This window comes from Trematomus bernacchii, unplaced genomic scaffold (assembly GCF_902827165.1).
Source record: "Trematomus bernacchii unplaced genomic scaffold, fTreBer1.1, whole genome shotgun sequence".
Taxonomy (NCBI): domain Eukaryota; kingdom Metazoa; phylum Chordata; class Actinopteri; order Perciformes; family Nototheniidae; genus Trematomus; species Trematomus bernacchii.
In genome coordinates, this window is record NW_022987876.1 from 2406814 (window position 1) to 2419578 (window position 12765).

Here is a 12765-nt window from a genome sequence, read left to right on the forward strand (position 1 = left end):
CATTCAAAATGCACATCACAGACTTATATCTATTAGTCATTAGAGACAGACTGAGAACATCTACTACCTTCACATTTTTTATCTTAGACATCAATTGTATATTTGGATTTATAACTTATATTATTACATTCAATTACAGAATATTTTGTCCTTGCTTTGAAAGTCATCACTAAAGAGCAGCACTTCAATCATATTTAAATGTGTCTTTGACACAGATTGTAACGGCACAAACCCTAAAGTTCCTGATATTCGCCTCAAATTACCTCTTAATTGGCTTCAAAGTTAAACACACCTACATTAAGTTCATTTCTCAGTTTTAAGCACTTTTTTTTAATAGTGCCTCAAAATATCAAATGGGAAAATGTGTAGATTTATTGTGCAATAAATTAATTGAATGGTTGTCATATTTGACATTGCATAAAGGTAGTTCAATTATAATAAATGCCTTTTACTGCATATATAGCTCTGTGGACTTACCTAGATAACAACCTGTCCTTCACCGCAAACATCGCTGCTACAACCCGCTGCTGCAGATACACTCTTTACAACACCAGGAGGATACGTCCCCTCCTGACCCAGAAAGCGACCCAACTTCTGGCCCAGGCTCTCGTCATCTCACGCCTAGACTACTGCAACTCCCTCCTGGCTGGTCTACCTGCATGTGCCATCCGTCCTCTGCAGCTCATCCAGAATGCAGCGGCTCGTCTGGTCTTCAACCTTCCTAAATGTTCCCACACCACGCCGCTCCTCCGCTCCCTTCACTGGCTTCCAGTAACGGCTAGAATCCACTTCAAGACACTGGTGCTTGCGTACCATGCTGTGAATGGATCTGGCCCTTCCTACATCCAGGACATGATTAAACCATACACCCCAGCACGTGCACTCCGCTCTGCATCGGCCAAACGGCTCGCTGCACCAGCACTGCGAGGGGGACCCAAGTTCCCATCAGCAGAAACACGTGGGTTTGCTATCCTGGCTCCAAAATGGTGGAATGAGCTCCCCATTGACATCAGGACAGCAGAAAGCTTACACATCTTCCGGCGCAGACTGAAAACTCATCTCTTTCGACTCCACTTCGAGCGATACAATTGCTAACAAAGCACTTATATACTAATAAAGGACTGGCTTATCTAAAGCCTGTTGAGTAGCACTTGAAATGTTTTGGCTCTATTGGCGCATTTCCACTACAGCGCGGAGCTCGCTTTAAGCGTGCCGTGTCGTGCCGTGCCCGTTTTTGGTTGCGCTTCCACTAGGCCTAGTTACGGCCCGGCCCGGCCCGGGGCCACTTTTTCACCTCTTTTCTGGCCCGACAAAATTGTGGTTCTATCGGGGCCAACAAACAGGGCTGAGTCGGGCTGAGTATGCTAAACTAGAGAGAGGAGCGCTGGCAAGAGGGCTACAACTACAACAAGATGGACATATTTGACCGTGATTTAATTGTAATACACGTTTCAAAATGATGCTGAAGTAACAACATACTGATACCGGTTAGTAAAAACCATGAATTAATGCTTTGACAAGTCTGCAGACAGACGGCAGGCGAAAAACCTTTTAAAATGCGTGTTTTCTGAATGGAGATTGGCTAAGCTAACGCAGTATATGCTCCGACCGTCCACACTCACAACAACGGCCTACAGACATAAATAAACCAGCGACTGTATTCACCATGACACAGGCAGTCTGTGGTTTGTACTTGTTTAACTTTTGTCGAGTTTCTGAACATATATAAGGAGCTGTGAGCTCTGAGTGCTAACAGCTAACGGCTGATGTTGTGTTTCTGGAGTTCTCATTGAAGATGACGTCACGGCTCCGCCTACACTGCGTTACTATAGTAACTACCCCAGTTCCTAAACTGTAATGGAAGCGCAGCATGAAGTGAGTCGGCCCTGTTAAGGCCCAACGCGGCCAAGCCGTACCGAGCGTGGCCGAGGCCGACCGTGTAGTGGAAATGCGCCATAAGAAACCTCATGTTCTTCTATGATTCTGTTTTCTTCAAGTTTGTATCTTCTTGGTCGAATGCACTTATTGTAAGTCGCTTTGGATAAAAGCGTCAGCTAACTGCAATGTAATGTAATCTAATTTAACAATTTGTATTTTTAAAACATATAAAAAGTGTAATTAGTCAACTTTAGAGGTGATGATTTTGGAGGCGTGTGGCGCAGTGATAAGAGCGTTGGTGTTCGGATCAAGCGAGCACAGGTTCAAACCCCACTGCAGTCAGCATGTCGTTGTGTCCCTGAGACACTTCACCCCAAATTGCTCCTGTGGGGATTGCCCACAGTATTGAGTATGTAAGTCGCTTTGGATAAAAGCGTCTAACATGTAACATGTAATGTAATGATTTTATCACTTTTGCACAGATTTATATTTACAGACATCAGTGGGGTTTAAGTCTTCTTATTAAGTTGTTGTTTTTCATAAAGTCTTTATCACAAATAAAGTAAATAACACAATCTTAGGAATCTTTATCCAAAAATAAGGGTTCCTTAAGGATTTTGGTTTCAGGATCAGCCGTTAAAATTCTCAATAAGTCTGTCTATAATATTTTCGTTATTAATGAATATTCTAAATAACGCTAGAAGTTCAAATCTCCTTTCCCTGAGGAGTTTGTTGTGCATTTATGTTCCTCCGTGCTCTCCTGTGCCCTGCTAAGACTCACACACAGTAGCCAAGCATTGTTTACCAAACAAAGGCTAAACTATAATAAACCTGAACCATTAACGGCTAAGCTACTAAGACGTCAAGAGTAATCCTATAAGAAGATTGCGCTTATTTCCCAAGTTGACATTGAGTAGATGGAGAAGATTAATTTCAGCACTTAAATGAAATGAAGCTCATTTGAATGTTAAAGCTCCAAAAAACTTTAATAAAAAAAAGCAGGTTTCTCTTTCATTGTATGTAACGCATTGACAGGAGTTTCTATTCTGCAGAAAAATGGGATTCTTTTATCCGGGAAACTGAAGACATCAACACGCTAAGAGAGTGTGTTCAGATCTTGTTCAACAGCAGATACGGTGAGTCAAGCCTCTCTTTGAATTCATATTTTCTATCACATATAGGCAGTGATTTTCAAAGGTATCCCTGCCTCCTCGAGCTATTGTTCGAGCTCCGTGATGTTCTGAGCTTATCTGTGGATGCTGATGGATTGGGGTCAGTGCCGTGGTTTGATCGCCTTCTCCTCAGGGATGCACACGACACGCATTTGTAGCTGCAGTACACGGAAAAAAACCTACAGAAAAATGTCTGAAGACAAGCTCAACCAGAGGAGTAACACAGCTGATTAAAAGGAAATATGTGCCACTTATTTGAAGGTATTCAAAAGATGCATGAAAGCAGGCATTCAGTGGATACTGTGGCTACAAGCAGACTGTACACGTTACGACTCATTGGATCTGTTTCCGGAGTTTTAATCAAATCCCACAGCATCGATTATCATCCCCTCAAAGTTTAAATTCTCATTTAGCTGGAATTATACTTACTTTACATTGGGTGTGCAATGCATCTGCTTCTCCTTATGTAAATGCATGAATGAATAAACTATAGATACACCATTTGCAGTTTGATTCCAGTCCGATTTCAATATCTTAAAAGTCCTAACCTTTTTTCCAGTCCAATGCATCCTAAACCCTTTTCATTCAAATCCTACTTGTTAAACCCTACTGGGACATAGCGCGTCTATATGTGTGTGTTTTCAAACCTCTTATTGCCAATGACTGCAATTCATCAAAACGTTCTCAATTTGTACTGATTCTTTTTCACTTCATTCACGGTAACAATGTATAATTTCAGGATTGAAGTATTCCATGTAAGGTTGTTTCTCCATGGCTTATTTTTTCAGCTTGCAGGCGTTAACATAGGGCGATTTATGTGTCCTAACCTCGTGCTGAGAAAACGTCCACACTGATGACTTGTATGTGTCGTTAGTGACGTTACTGTCATATGGCACGTGTGTGAATTCCCTGCATCAGTGCATCTCTAGAAAGACCAACTATAACCTACAGTTAAAGTGAATATTTAAGTCAGGGGTGTCCAAACTACGGCCCGGGGGCCAAATGTGGCCCGCGGGACACTTTGAAACGGCCCTCAGCTAATTCAAATAGTATAATGAAATATGGCACACAAATTAAACTTGTCATATATTGTACTAATTCAATATATATATCGCAGTATTCATGTGTGCCCACTTTTCAAATAAATTACCCAATAACTTATTTTCATAACAAGCTTGAAATATACCCTTTCTATTTCCTGTTATTATAAGCACTCTGAAGTTTCTGTTTTAAGGCATGAGCTCTAAATAAATGAAACCCTCTGGAGAGCTGGCTGTTGTGTTTCTAATAAAGGATTTTCAAGTATCAAGAATAAGTTACCTACATTTGATAGATATTTTCCAAATTATAACTTAACTTATAAGGCGATATTAATCACCTCTATAAGTCTGATTCTGATTCTGGTTCTGGTTCAGATTCTGTCACAGTCGCATCACAAACTATATTAAATGATATATTCTAATAATCCTGTTTTCCCGCCTGCAGCTGAGGCCCTGGGTCTAGATCACATGGTGCCTGTCCCCTACCGTAAGATAGCATGTGACCCCGGGGCCGTGGAGATCATCGGGATCCCCGACCAGATCCCCTTCAAGAGGCCGTGCACCTACGGAGTCCCCAAACTCAAACGCATCCTGGACGAGCGCCACGGCATCCGCTTCATCGTCAAACGGTAAACTACGCTTAGAGAGCAGAAGCCATATTTAATAATGTGTGTTGTTATAGCATGATGGACATTAATCGTTGGGATGAATTTAAAGTATTCAGCTCAAGTAATCCGCAGTCTAGATGTTCAAGGACATACAACTTTATGACTTGATTATATTTGTTGATAAACTATGAGTTTTCAACTATATAAAAAATAGTTTTCACAATAGTTTTCGACATATGTTATGAACCAAAAAAGATGCTACATGCTATGCTATGTCTTTTCACATTACAAGATGACATTGTTCACTAGCTATGTCATTTTTTAATATATTTTTTGGCACATACTATATACTTAACCTACTAAACAATTTCATTAATACTTTTTTGGACAGTCAATACTAAGACTTTTTAAGATTGTTCACAATATGTTTTGCCTCCTGCCTGATGTATAATGAATTCTACTTTACCCACCGAGTGCCAATCATAATTTACAAACTTGGAACTTCCACAAAACTACAGTATGCATTTGCCTCTCATACTTTTATTTTGAAAAGATAATTAAATAAGCAGTCAGTGAGCGATGCAGCGTTCACCATCTGTCTGACGAACGTCTGTTTCCGCATCCCGCTGACTGGGAAACCGTTCCCACTCGAGTCCCAAATGACTTCCCTTTGCAGCATATTGCTAACGGCTGCTCTCCCAACCATTTGCTTTTCGCTAATTTAAATGAGCCACCATGCCTTGTTTGAGATAACACATCTCTTAACCAATCCTGCAGGCAGCTCATTAGTGTTAATAGAATTATAAAAGATTGAAAATGCGATTAATTCAGAATTACATAACATTGTCGCTGAGAGACTTTCCAGATGTAGGCCCTGATGTTTATTTTTTGGCATGTTCCCTGTTGACAGACTGTGCTCGGTTTGAATTTAAGTAATTGGTAATTATAACTCTTGGCAGCTTCAACTGGAGACACATTTTTTCATTTAAAGCCTCAGACAAGCTACTAATTATGCCACGATCACATGTAATAAGATCAAATAAGTCCAAGTTATAGGCCAAAAATGTAACTATACGAAAGTAAATAAACACTTGCTGGCTTTTGTAAAATTAAAAATCTAATTTTTATTTATTTTTTGGTTATTTTTGGTCCAGAGTGAAATATCTTGATAAAAAGGATTGGACATTTTAATTAAATTTGACATAAATATTCATTTTAAGTGGCTGCAACTTCCACTTTTCCAACACTTCATGCCATCAAAAGAAATCCTTTTAGCCTCAGATGTGCTTTCAGTTAAATGCTTACATACCGTAGGACAAGTCAAAGCAAACGTGGCACTAAGGTAACAATACTTAAGGCTAAGCTGTTAAAGTATGTGAGTTCTTATTGGCAAGAATACACGAAAAAAGGTTGTTTAACCTTATCTCTCTAACTTTTCAGATTTCTCCGTATCTGACTGTGTCACGAAGCCCTAGAGCTGCAACAGTGAAATATAATCAACAACTATTTTGATAATGGACTAGTTGTTTAATAGATTTTTCGTTCTAACATTTCAAAATAAATACCGTGTTTAGAATCTCAAATATGGAGATTTACTGCTTCTCCCTGTTTTACATCATATCAAATTGAATATATTCGGGTCTTGGATTGACAAAACAAGACATTACGGAGCCCCTAAAGGTTCATGGAGAAGAAAAAAAAGTATCTCGTGCGCACAATATACTTTCTCGTGCGCACTAAATACTTTCTCGTGCGCACGAAATACTTTCTCGTGTGCACGAAATACTTTCTCGTGCGCACGATATACTTTCTCGTGCGCACAATATACTTTCTCGTGCGCACAATATACTTTCTCGTGCGCACTAAATACTTTCTCGTGCGCACAATATACTTTCTCGTGCGCACAATATACTTTCTCGTGCGCACAATATACTTTCTCGTGCGCACTAAATACTTTCTCGTGCGCACAATATACTTTCTCGTGCGCACGAAATACTTTCTCGTGCGCACGATATACTTTCTCGTGCGCACGAAATACTTTCTCGTGCGCACGATATACTTTCTCGTGCGCACGATATACTTTCTCGTACGCACTAAATACTTTCTCGTGCGCACAATATACTTTCTCGTGCGCACGAAATACTTTCTCGTGCGCACGAAATACTTTCTCGTGCGCACGAAATACTTTCTCGTGCGCACGAAATACTTTCTCGTGCGCACGATATACTTTCTCGTGCGCACGATATACTTTCTCGTGCGCACGATATACTTTCTCGTGCGCACGATATACTTTCTCGTGCGCACAATATACTTTCTCGTGCGCACTAAATACTTTCTCGTGCGCACGCAAGTTACTGGTGCGCCAAGTAGGAAGTGGAGCACACAGGAGACAACCGTTTCATTGCAGACTGTTATGTTTATGTGGAGAAATGGCAGTGCATACATTATTTGAGATATATTTCAACTCGGACTTCATTTAGGGACATTTTGGCCAGGGGTGTAGAGCTAGTCTCTGTAAACCAGTCTGCTTTGATATATGAATTCATGTCCGTGACTCACACACACACACACACACACACACACACACACACACACACACACACACACACACACACACACACACACACACACACACACACACACACACACACACACACACACACACACAGGCGACCGGACATCTTCTTCATAAAACTAATTATTTAGCGTAATAATCGGGCAGTTCGATGTGCCTAACCATAAGAAAGTATCTCGTGCGAACGAGAAAGTATATCGAACGAGATACTTTTTTTTTTTCCATGAACCTTTAGGGGCTCGTAAGACATTAAAAGACATAACCAACTTTTCTTGCAGCCTTTCTCAGCCCCAAGCTTATTAATTCCCACTAAAGATATACATCATTAAAAACAGGTCACAAATGTATAGTTTCCACTAAACAGCTGGACACTGAAGTTTTTAGCAAAAGTTATTAAACAATTTAAACTGGGACTACTTTCAGCGGCACATTAATCAATATGTGTTGCCCTGGAGATTATCCACAGCAGATGGACGGTGTTTGTTACATTACATTACATTACATGTCACTTGTTAGACGCTTTTATCCAAAGAGACTTACATACTCAATACTGTGGACAATCCCCACAGGAACAATTTGGGGTGAAGTGTCTCAGGGACACAACGACATGCTGACTGCAGTGGGGTTTGAACACCAACGCACAACCCACTGCGCCACACGCCTCCCTGGCCTTTGAGGGAAAAGCTACAGTTCCCAGGTTCATCTTAAACAAGAAGACATTTCCCAGTGAGGCTTGTTGATGGGTGGAGTTTCCAAACAAAAAGGCACAGAGAAACTAGAGACCATATTGCAAAAGGATCAGAGGGGCGTTATTTACACGTTTTTATTGATGTTTTCGAGGAACTTTCAAACAATTAACATCCAAAAAAACACATTACATTTTTTTAATAATAAAATAATAATAATAATAATAATAATATATTAAATAAATAAATAAAAACAGGAAAGCACCCATAAACAGTACTCTTCAAGCTCAATTTTTATATATTTCCACTTTAGTTTTTATTCATATTTTCTGAATTTTAAAACTAATAACAACCAAAAAAAACACATTAAAATGTTTAAATAATAAAATAATAATATCTAAAATAAATAAAAACAGGAAAACACCCATAAACAGTACTCTGTAAGTTCAATTCTTTTTATTTCAACTTGAGTTTTTATTGATGTTTTCAGAATTTTAAAACAAATAACATTAAAATAATAAAATAATAATAATATATTAAATAAATAAATAAAAACAGGAAAGCACCCATAAACATTCTGTACTCTGTAAGTTAAATTCTTTATTTAAAGGGGACCTATCATGCAAAATGCACTTTTTGATGTCTTTAATACATAAATGTGTCCCCGGTGTGTCAGGGAACTCACGCAGCGTCAGAAAATAAAACCCTCTCTTTTCCTCCGTACCCAAATCTCTAAAAACGGGGGAACAACGGAGCTGATCCAGATTTGCGTCTGATATGACGTAATATCTGAAATGTGGACCCACGGCCCTATCAGAAACGTTGCTATCAGAAACAATGCCCGACTGTTTTGGACGTAATATGGTCGGTGTTTACATTAGCATCGCTAACACTCAGAGCTAACCTGTACTGGAGAGCATGTGTGTGAAGAAGCAGGAAATAAAAAGGAACTCACCTTGTGGTATAACCGGCAAGAGAGAAAGCCTTTGAGCTCCATACTGTTTCAGAGAGAATCCTTGATAATCCATGATATGGCGTTTCATCACGGCAGTATTTAGTTTAGACAGTAGCTGCCGGGTCCCGCATGAGCTCAGCCCCCTACTTTTTTATTTATTAAAGCTTTATACCCCAAATCAGCACTTTTAAAACAGGAAGTGAAATAGAGGGATATGAGGCATGGCTAGAATGGGTGATCTGTTTGATATTTTGAGCAAAACACTTCATAGACATGTTTTTTATATTATATATCTGAGACCTATGCTATTGCCTACAAATAGCATGATAGGTGACCTTTAAGTTTTTATTGATGTTTTGAGAATTTTCAAACAAATAACATCCAAAAAAAACATATAATTTGTAAATAAAAACAAGAGAGCACCCATGTACAGTACAGTGTAATCATTTTCTATCCACATAGTTAATAACCTAGCCTCAGAGAAATAGCTGTGATCAAAGATGAATTTGGCTCACAGCAGGAGAGGAGCATGTCGTCTTTACTTCACTTCCTCTCAGTTACTTTCAGTTTCTTCAGTGCTAACAGAGCAGCGAGTCATTTGCTGGGTTGCTGAACGGAGACTGATTGTTTGAAGAGGAGTTAATGTGCTTATAAATCTGTTAATGATGACTTGTGCACATGTACACTGCTTGCATCATGCATTTAGCCCTGAGAGCTGAGTGAACTCTGTGTGACTAATGGCCTGTTTCCTCTCTGTGTTTCAGAATGTTTGATGAGAGGATTTTCACCGGTAAGAGTGGGATTCATTTTGCTTTCTTTAGCATTTTCTTATGCATATGAGCTGTGATTTGGCCTCGTTTATAAAAACTGCTGAACTGAGTGTTTATGGATTTCACACCATTGCTTTTATCCAAAGCGACTTGCATACATTCGATACTGTGGACAAATCCCCACAGGAGCAATTTGAAGTGTCTCAGGGACACAACGACATGCTGATTGCAGTGGGACTCGAACTTGGTATCCCCTGATTCGAAGTCCAGCACACTATCCACTGAGCCACAGTTGTTCTTACAATTCATAATGATAGGAAAATAAATAAACAACTTGTTGGGTTGATAATTAAAATTCCATTTGTCCTTCAACAAACTGAAAGTTCTATATAAATGGATGGATATTTAGATTACAGTTAGCAATGATATTTATTTACAGAAACTTCAGAATTTACACTTTTCCATCACTGAATGCCATCAAAAGTAATCCTATAGGCCTCAGCTGTACATACGGTAAATGCTAATATACTATGAAATGTCAAAGTCAACATGCTAACAATCTTAAAGGATAATGTTGGTGCATATATATATATTTTTTTCATACAAAAATGTCATAAAAAGCTGTTTTTGTTGGACTCTCAAATATGGAAATGTCCTGCTTTCCTCTATTTGACATCATATCAAAGTGCATATTTTTAACAAAAGTTGTAATTTTGCATCAAAATGTGCCAGTCTTTGTGGAGTTACATGTTAAAGAAATGGTGGCAGCAAACAGGGAGGAGAGATTGATTTTTTAAAACTTTATTTTAAAGGGATTTCTATGCCTTCACCTGCTAAATTCATCACATTAGCATACAAGTGTGTAGGGCTGTGCGATTATGGCAAAAATCATAATCACGATTATTTTTGGTCAATAATTGATATCACGATTATTAAAAACGATTATCCATTTACTTTGAAAACATCCATATATTGAAAAAAATATAACAGTTGATTACCCTGAACTTTAAGTATAATTCGACTGAAAAAAAAAAAAAAGAAATTACATATATATATTTTTTAATAAAAATAATAGTCGTTTTATTTCGATTACATTGTTTTCGTAATCGTTGCAAGCCAAAATCGTAATCGAGATTAAAATACGATTAATTGCACAGCCCTACAAGTGTGTCTTCATTGCACTTACTATCCCTCCCTTTCATTATGTGCACCTACCTGGAAGTAATGCAGTCTAATTAGACGAAACCCCAGCTCATTTGGATCAGCGCCTGCATTTCATTCAGATAACAAATGATCTTTTAAACGGGAGCTTTGTGTAAAATGTTATTATTTAGTTAGGATTTGACGTGTGCTTTGTGTGGAACCTGAGCCAGACATTAAGCCGCACAATATTTGTCAGAATACTTCCAATTAATTACAGTTACCGACTAACAGAAAGTCTTTATTTATATATTTACACAGCCCACAGATGTTCTCCGCTAATGGGATGCTCTGTTTGTTTATTTTCTGTGTCTTCTTGTTTGTCGAAGCTGCTGGCAAGATAGCGAGAGAGGAGGGGAAGCTCGACCCTGGATCGCTGCCAGAAGACGGTTTCCTGGACAACACCGAGGGGGGGGGCCGAGACCCTCACTGCAGCAGGTCAGACACACACACACACACACACACACACACACACACACAGACAGACAGACAGACAGACAGACAGACACAGACACAGACACAGACACACACACACACACACACACACACACACACCACAGACACACACACACACACACAGACACACACAGACAACACCCACACACACCACACAGACAGACAGACAGACAGACAGACAGACAGACAGACAGACAGACAGACAGACAGACAGACAGACAGACAGACAGACAGACAGACAGACAGACAGACAGACAGACAGACACACACACACACAGACACACACAGGAAACACACACACACACACACACACACACAGACACCACACACAGACACACACACACAGACACACACACAGACACACACACACACACACACACACACACACACAGGCACACACAGACACACACACACACACACACACACACACACACACACACACACACACAGACACACCACAGACACACACACACACACACACACCACACACACACACACACACCACACACACACACACTGAGCATCACCCTGCAGACTTGGCTCATAATGTGGAAATATGAGATAGTGGCCCGCTCAGAGTGTGCACTGAATCAAACATTACTATCGTGAGTGACACTACCTGTTGTAAGGATATGGAGAAAATTAATTATCATAATATTTCTGATCAACTATCCCAACGATATTGTAGCATTCACTATTGGTGCTTTCATTACATATTAACACAATGAGATGTTTGATAAATATTCATCATCAGTAATGTGGATGTAATGATTGATTGGGTAAAGGAAATTAGTCATATCACTATATTGATATCATTTCTATATATTGCCCAGCCCTAGCTGTGACATTTAAGCAGTAGCCCTGTATGCATATTTTGATATAAATATATACATCAATTGTATACATCAACTGACAGGATGCAATTTAAAAAAAAAAAAATCAGAGTAAGTTCAATCGAATCTTAGAATAACAGTTGTGTTTTTTGTGTTGTTTTTTTTTTACAAATGTTAAGGCTTATTTGTACAATTTAACACATCTCTTTTTATTTTAAGTGTCATTATTATTAGTAGTAGTATTGAGCCCATGAGTATTTATTTTGCCCCAACACAAAATTGGTTTTGGAAGTCACCTGAGTGTGTTTTCATTTAATCTCACAGATCAGCGAGTGCATGCGTGAGTCCCCTGGCTGACTGTGAAGCAGGTACGTGCAAATAAATAAAAGCATTTCTGCATTATAAAAAAAAAGGTGTTAGCTTTTTGTTTCAAGCCTCGAGAATCAAATGGAAATCTTAAAGGTCACCTATTATGCAGAATCCACTTCTTCATGTCTCTTCTACATCAACATGTGTCCCCTCTTCTTCATGTCTCTTCTACATCAACATGTGTCCCCTTCTTCTTCATGTCTCTTCTACATCAACATGTGTC

At 39.1% G+C, this 12765-nt stretch overlaps 1 protein-coding gene across 1 annotated transcript in view; it reads left to right on the forward strand.

The window, feature by feature from the left end:
* gtf2ird1 (GTF2I repeat domain containing 1) overlaps window positions 1–12765 on the forward strand; it is a 55649-nt gene that overhangs the window by 20017 nt on the left and 22867 nt on the right. The window contains 5 exon segments of the mRNA XM_034114055.1: window positions 2931–3014; window positions 4536–4719; window positions 9679–9704; window positions 11214–11322; window positions 12498–12541. Of these exon segments, the coding sequence (XP_033969946.1) occupies window positions 2931–3014; window positions 4536–4719; window positions 9679–9704; window positions 11214–11322; window positions 12498–12541 (447 nt within the window).